Genomic DNA, 15,829 nt, shown 5'->3' with positions numbered 1-15,829 from the left:
CCCTTCATAAGTGTGGATTCAGAACAAAGGCACATTAGTTGGAAGTTAAGTGGCACCAAATTTGGAAAATTCAGCAGTGGCCACAGGACTGGAAAAGGCCAGTTTTCATTCCAATCCCAAAGAAAGGCAAAGCCAAAGAATGCTCAAACTACCGAACTCTTACACGCTAATAAATAAATGCTCAAAATTCTCCAAGCCAGGCTTCAGCAATACGTGAACCATGAACTTCCAGATGTTCAAGCTGGTTTTAGAAGAGGCAGAAGAACCAGAGATCAAATTGCCAACATCTGCTGGATCATCACAAAAGCAAAAGAGTTCCAGAAAAACATCTATTTCTGCTTTATTAACTATGCCAAAGCCTTTGACTGTGGATCACAACAAACTTTGGAAAATTCTTAAAGAGATGGGAACACAAGACCCCCTGACCTACCTCTTGAGAAATCTATATGCAGGTCAAGAAGCAACAGTTAGAACTGGACATGGAACAACAGACTGGTTTCAAATAGAAAAAGGAGTACATCAAGGCTGTATATTGTCACCCTGCTTATTTAACTTACATGCAGAGTGCATCATGATAAACGCTGGGCTGGAGGAAGCACAAGCTGGGATCAAGATTGCTGGGAGAAAATAACCAATATGCAGATGACACCACCCCTATGGCAGAAAGTGAAGAAGACCTAGAGAGCCTCATGATGAAAGTGAAAGAGAAGAGTGAAAGAGTTGGCTTAAAACTCAGCATTCAGAAACCTAAGATCATGGCATCTGGTCCCATCACTTTATGGCAAATAGATGTGAAAACAGTGGCTGACTTCATTTTTTGTGCTCCAAAATCACTGCAGATGGTGACTGTAGCTGTGAAATTCAAAGATGCTTGTTCCTTGGAAGGAAAGTTATGACCAATCTAGACAGCATATTAAAAAGCAGAGACATTTCTTTGCCAACAAAGGTCTATCTAGTCAAGGCTATGGTTTTTCCAGTAGTCATGTATGGACTGTAAAGAAAGCTGAGCACTTAAGAATTGACGCTTTTGAACTGTGGTGTTGGAGAAGACTCTTGAAAGTCCCTGGACAGCAAGGAGATCCAGCCAGTCCATCCTAAAGGAGATTGGTCCTGAGTGTTCATTGGAGGGACTGATGTTGAAGCTGAAACTCCAATACTTTGGCCACCTGATGCAAAGGGCTGACTCATTTGAAAAGACCCTGATGCTGGGAAAGATTGAGGCCAGGAGGAGATGGGGATGACAGAGGATGAGATGGTTGCATGGCACATCACCGACTCAATGGAGATGAGTTTGTGTAAACTCCGGGAGTTGGTGATGGAGAGGGAGGCCTGGCATGCTGCAGTACATGGGGTCGCAAAGAGTCAGGCACGACTGAGCAACTGAACTGAACTGAAGTGGCACCATTTATAATCATATAGAGTACTCATTTTCACAGGAGCACTGTTTCCAGGATATATGCTACACTGGTCTGTTGCTTAGAAGGATGTTACCTAGTTTTGCATCTTCGAACCTTCCTTTTGGGTTTAAAGGGAATGCTGGCCATCCTCATCTGTCAAATACAGTTTAAAAAATAAAATAAATGTTAATGTGATTGACTAAGTTATCATATAGCTATTCTCTGGGCGTGGAAGACATTTCTCATTATGTGTCTATTCAGTTAGTTTAATCTTAATTTATTTCTGAATTCTTATTCTTTATTTTTATTTCTTGTTTTCCTTATTTCAAATTCTCATTGTCATCTCATGTACTGACTTTCACTGAAGTTTTAAAAATTATTCAAAATATACCGTTACTGACCCCTTCATAAACAATATGCAGAAAGTTTGCTAAAAGACTGTAAGTAAGAGAAATTTTTTTTTGTAAAGCAAATGTGCTATTAAAGGGTTCCTTTCCACGGGGTTTGAGGAAACTGCCAAGGATATTTAGGTAGGTTTGTTTTGGGTTTTGTTTTTTTTTATTTCAACAGCAGCAGTTATGGGACGTCAGATTTTATATAGGTTGCAAGTCTTTGTGTTTCTCTTAATTGTACCTTTTTTCCTTTAAAATTAAAGTTCATGTTTATATTTAAAATATTAAATTGTTTTACATTCTTCAGGCACTACCTCCCAGGACAGAGAAAATGTCTGTTGACCAGGACTGGCCTAGTGTTTACCCTGTTGCAGCTCCATTTAAACCCTCCGCAGTACCTCTTCCTGTTCGAATGGGTTATCCAGTAAAAATGGGAGTGCCCATGGCTAAGGAGGGAAATCTGGAGCTTCTAAAGGTAGGATAAGTTGCTGGTTCATTGGCTGAAACTTACATTTAAATAAATGCTGATTTCCCTCTGACACCTACCCTCCCCCTGCCCTCGCTGCCACCATCCCCCCCAACACTTCCAGGTTCAGTGCATAGCAGCTTACTGTATTTTAACTCAGTTGTTTTGCAGATAATAATGGATACTATGTTTTACTTATCCCTGGGAAAGATAGCTCAAAGAATTCTAGGCATTTAAGAATGGGTAATTAATTGGTCTTGTGGCTTCCTTTTGGCTTTTTTTTTTTCCTATTGTATCTTTTCTACATTGTGTTTTTCAAGCAGAACTAAATGAAATAACCTAATTTGAGAGTGAGAATGGGGGTGGGGGGAATGAAGTTTTCACTTTTAAAAAAGAGATTTAAAAACTTTCCGTAAAAGTAATTTAGTATTATTGTTATGGTCTTTAAACGTCTTTATTTCATGAAGCAAAATAGGTCCTGTTAAATGCTTCAGTTAAATGCATCTATAATGAGTTGATAACACCTTTTGTGATTTATGGAAAGTAGACTTCTTAAAATATAAATGTCCATCACCAGGAAATGCATGTCTTAGATGGTTTCCTTTTACCTACAATGAAATTATCATCAAGGAATTGTCTTTTCTACTAAATGAGAGAAACTGTATTTTCTACTTCATGAAAAACAAAAATTTGCTAAAAGTTGATGGTAAAAAAATGAGATAGTAAATAAACAAATTTTTTTAATGAGATAGTAACGTGGAAAGGGGATCATCTTATGCTGGGGACAGGCAGATGAAATTTGGACAAGGTAACATTTCAAGAGATAAAGCAAACACTTGTAAAACTAATCTTTTCTTCAAATGGAAGAGAAGAATTCAACTTAAAGAAAAAAAACTTTGGAAAATATCACTGTGAGAGAGAGTAACAATATGTTTATAATGTTGTAATGGTGGTCGTGAATGGAATTTTAATAAATATAAAAATCTGAACATTTAATGCATGCTGTCCCTTTCAAGAATCACCATGTGCTTAATCCAGTGATATGGTCTGTTACCAGTAAGTGCCATATGGATAAGCTTGTAAACTGAGGTAATATATGCAGAGTTCATAAAGCAGTGCCAATATAAATCCTGTGTAAGCATTCACTATTATTTTTTTCCTTTTATAACTTTGAGTCACATTTCAAAAATAGAAGTATAGAAAATGAAGTCACCCACCCCCATAATCCCACTATTCGGTGTCTGTTTTCTCTTGTTTAAAATAACCAATTTCTGATTGGTACTTAAGATTCCAGACATAATGTTTGGAGGAACTTTCTGCTTATTCAGATTTTCTTTCAAAATAAGTTTCTTTAAACTAAATTTTCTCTTTAGATGTTTAACATTATTTTTAAAATATCCTGCTACTGCTGCTGCTGCTAAGTTGCTTCATTCGTGCCCAACTCTGTGCAACCCCATAGACGGCAGCTCACCAGGCTCCCCCGTCCCTGGGATTCTCCAGGCAAGAACACTGGAGTGGGTTGCCATTTCCTTCTCCAATATCCTAGGAAGTGTTAACTATTTATTTGAAGGAATCAAATCGCTGACCTTACCTAAGTTTTCATTGGCCCTGTAAATACAGAACCTTTCAATGTATCATAAACATATCCCCAAGTTCATTTAACTATTCATTTAAGATTTCCTTGCTTTGTTTATTCATTCCATTCAATTCATAAAATGTCTGTTAAGGATAAAACAGAAAATGTCTTGCAGTGGTATGTGTTCCAGGGGGATTAAGATTATTTAACAATGGTCTGTGTCTTTAAGTGTTTTCAGTTTTACAAGGGAAATATGTACACCTGTAGATTTGTGGCAGGAATAATACTATAAAAATAACGTTTTTTTCTCTACCATTATTCTTATACGATACTTGGTACTGAATCTTTATTTCAGGAAATTCATTTCTTAAATTTACATCTGTGACAAGGATTCAGTATTGTTAAAAAAAAAGATTTATTACAAGGTATGTGAGGCTTACGATTTAATTTTATGAGAAGATTGTGTTTGATATTTTTAAGTGACTTAGGCAGGAATTCCCTGGCCAGCCAGTGATTAGGGCCTCGTGTTATCACTGCTGTGGCCTTGCTCAGTCTCTGGTTGGGGAACTAAGATCCCACACTGCATGGCATGGCCAAAAAAACAAACAAAAAACAAAGACACTTGGCTAATTTATCCTTTAAAATTCTCTATTTTAGATTCCCAATTTTCTGCATTTGACTCCTGTAGCAATTAAAAAGCACTGTGAGGCTCTTAAAGGTATGTGGTTATTTTATAATATGAACTTAATATTTTATTAATTTAACAGGAATCTCATTTCCAATGATAAAGGGATCAGTTTATCAAAAGGATACAGTATTTGTAAATATTTGGGCACCAAAAATTGGAGCACTTAATATACAGAATTGAAGGAAGAAATAGAAAGCAATACAGTTATAGTAGGGGGCTCTAGTACTCCACCTTCAACAATGGGTAGATCATCCAGATGGAAAATCAGTAAGGAGATATTGGATTCAAGCTTACGCATTAGACCAAATGAATTTAACAGACATTTACAGAACATTCCATCCAACAGCAGTAGAATACACATTCTTCTCAAGTACAAATGAAACATGATTTCAAGATAGATCATATGTTAGACCATAAAATAAGTCTTAATAAAATTTAAGAAAATTGAAATCACATCAAACATTTTTTCCAGCCACAATGATTTGAAACTAGAAATCTGTTGAAAATTCACGAACATCTGGAGATTAAATAACATGCCCTTAAACACATACTGATTCAAAGAAGCAATCAAAGAGACATCCAGAAAATATCTTGAGATATGGGATGTCTCAAAAGCAGTTCCAGGAAGTAATTTTATAGTAATAACAGCCTACACAAGAATAAAGAAAAATGTCAACTAAGCCACCTAACTTGGAACTAGAAAAAGAAGAACAAACTTAGCCCAGAGTTAGTAGAAGGAGGGAAGTATAATGGTTGGAATGGGACTAAATTAAGACAGGACAACAGAAATAATAAGAACTTATTTTTTTAAAAGATGAACAATATAGACAAACCTTTATCTAGCAAGAAAAAGACGGGCTTGAAAATTAAAAATGAAATAGGAGATGTTACAACTGATATCACAGAAATGCAAAGGATCTAAGACACTACTGTGAACGTTTTTATGCCAACAAATTGGACAATCTAGAAGAAATGGATACAGTTCTACAAATATATAATGTACCGAGACTAAAGCATAGAAAATCTGAATGGACCAGTTACTAGTAAGGAGATTGAGTCACTCCAGATGGCTTCATTGGTGATTTTTTTTTTTAATTGAATCATAGTTGATTTACAGTGTTTCCTTAATTTCAGCAGTACATCAGAATGATTCAATTAAACATATGTATAAATATATGTATACTTCTATAGATTATTTTCCCTTATAGGTTATTTTAAAATACTGAGCATAGTTCTCTGTGCTATACAGTAGGTCTTTGTTAGTTATTTATATATAATCGTGTATATTTTAATCCCAAGTTCCAAATTCACTGGTTTGTTCTACTGAACATTTAAAGAATTAATATCAATCCTTCTCAAACTTCCAAAAAAGTAAAAGAGAAGAGAACACTCGAAGTCATAAACTTAGCATTATCCTGATTCCAAAACCGGACAAAGGCAAATAACACAGGCCAGTATCCCTGATGAACATGGATGCAAAACTCCTCAACAAAATATTAGCAAACCAAATTCAACAGTACATTAAAAGGATTGTACACCATGATCAAGAAGGATTTATTTCAGGGACACAAGGTGGTGCAGTGCCTGCAAGTAAACCAGTGTGACATATCACATTAACAAATGAAAGATAAAAATCATATGATCTTCTCAATAGATGCAGAAAAGACATTTGATAGAATTCAGCATCCTTTCATGAGAAAACTCAACACAGTGTGTATAGAGGGAACAAACTTCAACATAATAAAGGCCACGTGTAATAAGCTCAAAGCTAATATCACAGGACAGCAATGAAAAGCTAAAAGCTTTTCTTCTAAGATCAGGACAAGACAGGGATGCCCACTTTCACCACTTTTATTCAACATAGTACTGGAAGTTCTAGCCAGAGCAGCTAGGCAAGAAGAAGAAACAAAAGGCATAGGAAAGGAGGAAGGAAAATTGTCATACTTGCTGATGGCATTATTTTATGCATATAAAATCCTAATGACTCCAAAAAAATAAATGGATTCATTTATTATTTATTATTCATTCATTATAAAGTTGCAGGATACAGTTGGTATACAAAAATCAATTGCATTTTCTGCAGTGAAGTTGGGAGTTCAGAAGGAGATTAAGAAAGAGAAGTTAAGAAAATCGTTTATGATAGTACCAAAAAGAATAAAGTACTGGGTGGTGGGAGGAAGAATTGAATGAAGGCAGTCAGAAGATACAGACTTCCAGTTACAAGGGAATAATACTAAGGATGTAATGTATGATATGATAAATATAATTAATACTGCTACATGTTATCTATGAAAATTTTTAAGAGAAGAAATCCTAAGAGTTCTTATCACAAGGGAGAAGTTTTGTTTCTATTTATTTAATTTTGTATTTATATGAGATGATAGATAGTCATTAAATGTATTGTGATAATCATTTCATAATTTATGTAATTCAAATTATTATGCCCTGTACCTTCAATTGCACAGTTGTTGTTCAGTTTCTCAGCTGTATCTGACTCTTTGTGACCCCATGGACTACAGCACACCAGGCCTCCCTGTCCCTCAGTATCTCCCGAAGTTTCCCCAAGTTCTTGTCCATTGAGTTAGTAATGCTATCCAATCATCTTATCATCATCCAGCCTTTTCTCCTTTTGCCTTTCATCTTCCCAGCGTCTTTTCTATTGAGTCAGCTGTTTGCATTGGGTGGCCAAAGTGTTGGAGCTTCAGCTTCAGCATCAATCCTTCCAATGAGTAATCAGGGTTGATTTCCTTTACAATTGACTGGTTTGATCTTCTTGCTGTCCAAGGGACTCTCAAGAGTCTTCTCCAGCACTACAATTCGAAAACGTCAATTCTTTGGTGCTCAGCCTTCTTTATGGTTCAATTCTGAAAGACCATTGCTTTGACTCTAGGGACCTTTGTCAGCAAAGTGATGTCTTTGCTTTTTAATACACTGTCTAGGTTTGTCATAAGTTTCCTTCCAAGAAGCAAAGTGTCTTCTAATTTCATGGCTGTAGTCACCATCCATAGTGATTTTGGAGCCCTAAAAGAGGAAATCTATCACTGCTTCCACCTTTTCCCCTCCTATTTGCCATAAAGTGATGAGACCAGATGCCATGATGATAGTTTTTTTAATGTTGGGTTTTAAGCCAGCTTTTTTAAAAAGTGCTTAAAACTTATACAGTGCTGTTTGCCAATTATATCTCAAAACTGGAAGAAATAAAAGTAAAATATATATGAACACATAATAAAAATAAGAATAAAGTACTTAGGAATATATTTAACCAAGGGGGTGAAAGATCTGTTTACTGAAAACTAGTATTGATGAAAGAAATTGAAGAAGACACCAAAAGTGTTAAGATACTGATTGGAAAAATTAATGTTAAAACATCCACAAAACCCAAACCAATATACAGATTCAATGCAGTCTCTGTCAAAATTCCAAAGGAATTTTTCCCAGACATGGAACAAACTCCTAAAATTTGTACAGAACTGTAAAAAGACCTCAAGTACCCAAAGCAGTTTAGAGAAAGAAGAACAAAGCTGGAGCCATCACACATCCTGATTTCAAACTGTATTACAAAGCAATAGTAGTAGTCAAAAAACAGTATGGTATTGTCATAAAAACAGACACATAGATCAATGGAACAGAACAGAATTCCAAAATAAAGTCGTGTATTTGTTCAGTTAATTTGTGACAAAAGAACCAAAAATACTTAAGGATAGTTTCTTCAGTAAATGTTGGGAGAACGGGGCAGCCACATATAAAAGAATGAAACTTGGCCACATTCTTATATATACACAAAAATGAATATGAATTAAAAACTTGAACGTTAAGACTTGAAACCATAAAACTCCTAGAGAAAAACATTGCATGTAAGCTCCTTGACATTGGTCTTGGCAATGATTTTTAGGAATTTGACACCTAAAGCAAAGGCAAGAAAAGCAAAAATAAACAAGTGGGACTACATCAAACTAAAAAGCTGCACAGCAAAGGAAACCATTAGTGAAGTGAAAAGGCAGTCTGTGGAATGGTAGAAAACATTTGCAAGTCATGTATCTGTTAAGAGGCTAATAGCCAAGATATGTAAAGAACTCATACAACTCAATAGTTAAAAAAAAAAAAAATCTGATTTTAAATGTGCAGAGCCAAATAGACATCAGTTTTCCAAAGAAGGTTTACAATGGCTGATAAGTACATGAAAAGATGCTCAACTTCACTAATCATCAGGGGGAAAAAAATTCAAAATCACTGCACCAAAGTGACTATTGTCAGGAAGGTAACGTGTTGATGAGAATGTGGAGAAGAAGACCCTTGTGCACAGTTGGTGGGAATGCAAATTGGTGCAGCCACTGGAAAACACCATGGAGAGTCCCCCAAAAAATGAAAATTAGAATACTATATAATTCAGCAGTCCTATTTCTTGATATATATCCAAAGGAAATGAAGATGGAGTATTGAGATCCATGGACTCCCATGTTTATCTGAAGTTGATGTCTGCTTGCTCAGTATAGTTATCAAGGCTTTTCAGAAAAGGAAATGAAACCAGAAACTTCACAGGTAGCCTGATTATGCTAATAGGAGAAATAAATTAGTAAACATGATTATGATGAAATTTGAGCTTCTGTAAGGGCCTTCCAGTTGAAAATTAAAAGGAAGAAGAAAAAATGAAAAGATCGTGAAAAGAGGTCTAAAAGCAGGAATAATAACCTTACACTTGAAACGAGGGAAGAAAAATCTCTTATTTTCATTAAGTTATGTTGTCTTCTATTTTGAGACTTTAGGATGAACTTGTGTCCCTTTAGATTGTATGTTTATATATTGGTTGGTGCCTAATGTTAGACCAAGATAATCACGATGGTGTGATCACTCACCTAGAGCCAGATATCCTGGAATGTGAAGTCAAGTGGGCCTTAGAAAGCATCACTACGAACAAAGCTTGTGGAGGTGATTGAATTCCAGTTGAGCTCTTTCAAATCCTGAAAGATGATGCTGTGAAAGTGCTGCACTCAATATGCCAGCAAATTTGGAAAACTCAGCAGTGGCCACAGGACTGGAAAAGGTCAGTTTTCATTCCAGTCCCAGAGAAAGGCAACGCCAAAGAATGCTCAAACTACTGCACAATTGCACTCATCTCACACGCTAGTAAAGTAATGCTCAAAAATCTCCAAGCCAGGCTTCAGCAATATGTGAACCATGAACTTCCAGATGTTCAAGCTAGCTTTAGAAAAGGCAGAGGAACCAGAGATCAAATTGCCAACATCTGCTGGATCATGGAAAAAGCAAGAGAGTTCCAGAAAAACATCTATTTCTGCTTTATTGACTATGCCAAAACCTTTGACTGTGTGGATCATAAGAAACTGTGGAAAATTCTAAAAGAGATGGGCATACCAGACCACCTGACCTGCCTCTTGAGAAATCTGTATGCAGGTCAGGAAGCAACAGTTAGAACTGGACATGGAACAACAGATTGGTTCCAGATAGGAAAAGGAGTACATCAAGGCTGTATATTGTCACCCTGCTTATTTAACTTATATGCAGAGTACATCATGAGAAATGCTGGGCTGGAAGAAGCACAAGCTGGAATCAAGATTGCCGGGAGAAATCTCAATAACCTCAGATATGCAGATGACACCACTCTTACGGCAGAAAGCGAAGAGGAACTAAAAGGCTCTTGATGAATGTGAAAGAGGAGAGCGAAAAAGTTGGCTTAAAGCTCAACATTCAGAAAACTAAGATCATGGCATCTTAGTCCCATCACTTCATGGCAAATAGATGTGGAAACAGTGTCAGACTTTATTTTTCTGGGCTCCAAAATCACTGCAGATGGTGATTGCAGCCATGAAATTAAAAGATGCTTATTCCTTGGAAGGAAAGTTATGACCAACCTAGATAGCATATTCAAAAGCAGAGACATTACTTTGCCAACAAAGATCCGTCTAGTCAAGGCTATGGTTTTTCTAGTGGTCATGTATGGATGTGAGAGTTGGACTGTGAAGAAAGCTGAGTGCCGAAGAATTGATGCTTTTGAACTGTGGTGTTGAAGAAGACTCTTGAGAATCCCTTGGACTGCAAGGAGATCCAACCAGTCCATTCTAAAGGAGATCAGTCCTGGGTGTTCTGTGAAAGGAATGATGCTAAAGCTGAAACTCCAGCATTTTGACCACCTCATGTGAAGAGTTGACTCATTGGAAAAGACTGATGCTGGGAGGGATTGGGGGCAGGAGGAGAAGGGGACAATGGAGGATGAGATCCCTGGATGGCATCACCGATTTGATGGACGTGAGTTTGATTGAACTCTGGGAGTTGGTAATGGACAGGGAGGTCTGGTATGCTGCAATTCATGGGGTCGCAAACAGACACGACTGAGCCGACTGAACTGAACTGAATGTTAGACTGACAGAGCTCACTGGTGCACATTTGTGCCCCATATGACACAAATCATATGTAATTTTTTTATCCTTTGCAAAGCCAGTTAACAAATGCATTGTTGTTCAGTCGCCCAGTCGTGTCCAACTCTTTTTAACCCTATGGATTGCAGCACACCAGGCCTCCCTGTCTCTCACCATCTCCCGAAGTTTGCCCAAGTTCATGTCCGTTGCATTGGTGATGCCACCCAGCCGTCTCATCCTGTGATACTCTCTTCTCCTACTCTGAATCTTTCCCATCATTGAGGACTTTTCTAGTGAGTCGGCTTTTCACGTCAGACCAAAATGCTGGAGCTTCAACTTCAGCATCAGTCCTCCCAATGGTTTTCATAGTTGATTTCCCTTAAGATTGACTAGTTTGATCTCCTTGCTGTCCAGGAGACTTTCAGGAGTGTTCTCTAGGACCACAGTTCAAAGGCATCAATTCTTTGGCACTCTGCCTTCTTTCCACCCAAAAGTAAAAAAGTGGAAGTCTCTCAGTCATGTCCAACTCTCTGTGACCCCATGAACTGCAGCCTGCCGTGCTCCTCTGTCCATGGATTTCTCCAGGCCAGAATACTGGAGGGTATTGCCATTCCTTTCTCCAGAAGAGCTTCCCAATGCAGGAATTGAACCCAGGTCTCCTGCATTGCAGGCAAATTCTTTGCTGTCTGAGCCACCAGGGAAGCCCTCTTTACACCCAAAGATGGGCACAATGAAGGAAAGAAACAGTAGAGACCTAGTAGATGCTGAAGAGATGAAGACGAAATGGAAAGAACAAACAGAAGAACAAATATATTACCCTGTGATAAATTCCACTTTTTTGTTTTTTAAACATTATTTTTTAATGTGCATTTATAATTTAGAAACTGGTAATGAGATGGTTTGAAAATACTTCATAGTTTTTAAATGAAAGGGTTTTATACAGTACGTTTAGAAGGGCATTATATTTTATAATATTTAAGTGAATGTTTTAATCTTAATTTTGCGTTTATACTTTTGCCTTCTTCTAGATTTAGATCATATCTTCCAAGGAACTCAAAAGGCTTTTCAATTTTCAAGTATTTCTTCTCAATTTTCTTTCAGAGTAGGTCAGTTCAGATTTTGTATCTTACTTGCAAATGGAAAATCTGAAGCACAGGAAAGTTAGGTAATTTACTAAAACTTTAATAATCAGTGGCAGAAGTTAAGTAAAAACCAAGGTCTTCCGAATTCTAGTCTGTTGGTCTACCTATCAGATGAATAAAAGGTTGAGAAGGGTCTATTATGTACTTTCCAGTTGGCTGGGGTTTTTTGAGCATATAATCGGGCAATTTAATTTAAAAACTGTAATTATCATCTGGTGATTGAAATGACTTATCCAAAGTTTAAAAAAAAAAAAGGTCAGTACAAACTCAGTAACTCATAAAATTCCCCAAACTAGTCTGTCTAATAAAGTTGCCTGGCACTGTTGGCGTCTTACAGTGCAGGATACTGGGATTAGTCCATAATGGGAATGCAGTTTAACCCCAGGAATTTTGCTCCATTCATTGTATTTAAATGTCAAAATGTTCTTAATGGCAAAGCTATTTCTTTCCCCTCAGTGTGTCTGGGTATTGATCTCTTAAACACAGTATTTAGGGAATGGTGTGAGCTATACTTAATTTGCTAACATATATTTAGTCCCAGGTCTTGGAAAGTCCCTGTAATCTGGAGTGACATTTTGCTGACTGATTTTAAAGTCCAAACGGGAGCTAAATATAGTGTCTACTATAAGAACATCGTTAGCTCGGGGAAAATGTTGGAAAAAGCATGGATCCATGGGATCTTATGCACTTGATCTAAGAAACCTATTACTTTTAGCTCTTCTTAGAAAGAGGTTGTTTAGGAAATGGGATTTCTGTTAAGGGGAACCTGATAATCTCAGAAGTTTTCATCCCAGACTGGGAGCCCTCTACTGTACTAACTTGATAGACTAGGGCAAAATGAAATCAGTTGTCCACCTAGGGAGTGCCTCGATATTGTACTGATAGCTACAGGAGGCTGAGAGCTCTCTCATTTCCTTGAAAGATTTTTTTCTTTTCCATTTGAGCCCTGAGTTTGAACCTCTGTGCTATGAGCAGTGTTCTCTGGGCTTAGAACTTCTGGTTTTAGCCCAGATCTCAGAGGTAGACCCACTCTCTCCAGACTGGCTGTCTTGCGTGAATATGCGGACAAGTCTGTTCTTCTTTCCATTTAGTGCCAGGAGCTCAGAAGTCAAAAGAAATGTGAATTAAGGATCATTTAAAGCTGAGGCTCTACAGTTAGAGGCCCTGTTGACTCAATTTTGGAAAGAAGATGGACAACATCTCACTTCTCTGGTAGAGCTTGCACTACGTGGCTTGGTGGATGTTAGTTCCCTGACCTGGGCCACGACAGTTGAGAGCACCAAGTCCTACCCACTGGACCACCTGAGAATCCCCTCTTAGAACTCTTCAGAGCTTCTGTCACTTCCCTTCAACTGATTTTTTTTTTCCATGTGTCAGTACTTTTAACGTTGTGCCCATCAAATTATAGGAAAAAGAAACTATAAACTAGATGCAGCCCCTCTACTTCCATGAACAGCACACGGCATTGCAGTAAGCCAAGTTTATATTCAGCCATCAAATGCAGTTCTCCTATTAGTTCACTTTTTTATGGGTCATTAAGAATGTCTTCAAATCCAATAGTCTCATCTGCTGCTGCTGCTGCTGCTGCTAAGTTGCTTTAGTCGTGTCCGACTCTGTGCGACCCCATAGCCGGCAGCCCACCAGGCTCCCCCGTCCCTGGGATTTTCCAGGCAGGAACACTGCAGTGGGTTGCCATTTCCTTCTCCAATGCGTGAAAGTGAAGTCGCTCAGTTGTGTCTGACTCTTAGCAACCTCATGGACTGCAGCCTACCAGGCTCCTCTGTCCATGGGATTTTCCAGGCAAGAGTATTGGAGTGGGTTGCCATTGCCTTCTCCAAATAGTCTCATCATTACCCCTCAAAATATCCAGTGAAAGGTTTGAGCTTGGAGGAAATGGAAGAGGCTTAACCTGCTGCCCTGCCTTGAATTCCATCTGCAGTTTTAGTGGTGCAAATAGAGCCTGGATGTTTCTCAGTGTGGAGAAGTTCATCTTATCTTGGTTGAGCTGGTAATTTTTTTCTGATAATTCAAGAGGATGACTGGGCAGAAGTTCATTTTTCACACAAGAGAGACCTTTTCAAAGATCATGACTTTCAAAAGGTCCACTTGCTGGAGAGCTCAGTAACTGGAATACTGTCCTTTAGCTGAGATCCAAGTCCTCTGGCATTCATGTTCAACTTGTTCGGCGCACAAACTCTCACCCTGTTATGGTCAGCTGGCCCTGCCGCTCACTTCCGTTTCCCCTTCAACTGATTTTTAATAACCTTCATTTGGATGTGAATTCATATTACCTATTGCCATTTCAAAAACAATAATGCTCCAGGCTCTATGAAATTTTTTGCTTTCAGTTGGTCAGAAATTAACACTGTCTCATAACAGATATGTGTAAAGTTATAATAAGCTTCCATCAGGTCATAGTTCCCTTTTAACTTACTGCTCCCCATCAAACCTGAACTAGCTAAATCATTCCCTTAATTAAATCCCCTAATTAGAGTTCACCTAGGAAGAAAAGTGATGCATGTGGGATGATGATGTATATAAAGTACAGAAGAGAATCTGTTCTTTCATATATCCTGAAAGGTGATCTCCCTCAATAATTTGATTTTGTCTGGTAATATATATTACAATGAGAATTATAAAACTACAATTGAAATTTTTTTTAATTATCAGATTTTTGCACTGAGTGGCCCGCTGCGTTAGACAGTGATGAGAAATGTGAGAAGCATTTTCCAATTGAAATTGACACAGCTGATTATGTTTCATCAGGACCATCTATTCGAAACCCCAGAGCACGAGTAGTGACCTTAAGGGTAAGAGTTATTTTTTTAAAAATAAGAATTATTATAACACCTTATTTTATAATAGTATTTTGTATGTGTGACTATAAAACTGATACATTTAGGCTTTCTAACAGTTTTCTTTATTAGAAACATATAATGAATATTCTTAGAAATTAATATTTATATATAGTTCTGATTATGTTCCTCAGATAACTTACTAAAATGAGAAGTCAGGTCAAAGGATATAGATCTTTTAAGGCTTTTTTATATATATTGTGATAGTTTTTTGATTATATAAAATTCCTCCAAATACAATACCAGCAGATTGTGAAAAAGACTGTATTTTCCTGTACTCTTACCAGATTAGATATTATTATTACCTAGTAGCTTGATAGGTAAAAATTTTATTTGAAATATATATGTCTTTGAATTCAGTGAGGGTGAAAGTTTATTCCTTTGTAAAATAGTTTTTTTTACTCCTTTGCCCATTTTGATGCTGTATTGATTTCTTAAAAACTTATTTTTTCTTTTTAATAGCAGCTTTATTGAGATAATTCACATACTATAGAATTCATCCTTTTAAAGTTTACAGCTCAGTGGTTTTTAGCATAGTCACAGAAATGTGCAACTGTCACCACTACTTAACTCCAGAAATTTTCATCACCATAGAAAGGAAATCCCATACCCATTATCAATCACTCCCTTTTCTCCAGTGTTCTTTACTTCCCCCAAGCTCCTATCAACTACTGCTCTTACTTTCTTTCTTTGTGGGTCTGCCTATTCTTGACCTTTCATGTAAATGAATAATATAACGTGTATACTTTGCCTAGTATAATGCTTTCAGTGTTTCATCTGTTATAGCATGTATCAGTTCTTCATTTCTTTTTATTGCCAAATAATATTTCATTTTATGGATACACCACATTTTTTTTTTATCCACTCAGGCTTCCCTGGTGGCTCAGACAAAAGAGTCCACCTGCAGTACTAGGAGAACTGGGTTCAATCCCTGGGTCAGGA

The 15,829-nt window shown here is 37.2% G+C and overlaps 1 protein-coding gene across 1 annotated transcript in view; it reads left to right on the top strand.

The window, feature by feature from the left end:
• The window catches only part of MRPS35 (mitochondrial ribosomal protein S35), a 48,349-nt gene that overhangs the window by 6,110 nt on the left and 26,410 nt on the right, over positions 1-15,829 (top strand). The window contains exons 3-5 of the mRNA XM_068970937.1: positions 2,097-2,264; positions 4,489-4,549; positions 14,703-14,842. Of these exons, the coding sequence (XP_068827038.1) occupies positions 2,097-2,264; positions 4,489-4,549; positions 14,703-14,842 (369 nt within the window). The remainder of the gene's footprint in view (positions 1-2,096; positions 2,265-4,488; positions 4,550-14,702; positions 14,843-15,829) is intronic.

This window comes from Capricornis sumatraensis, chromosome 4 (genome assembly GCF_032405125.1).
Source record: "Capricornis sumatraensis isolate serow.1 chromosome 4, serow.2, whole genome shotgun sequence".
In the NCBI taxonomy this organism is placed as follows: Eukaryota; Metazoa; Chordata; class Mammalia; order Artiodactyla; family Bovidae; genus Capricornis; species Capricornis sumatraensis.
The sequence above is the reverse complement of the archived record's forward strand: the minus strand, read 5'-3'. Positions and strand labels throughout refer to the sequence as shown.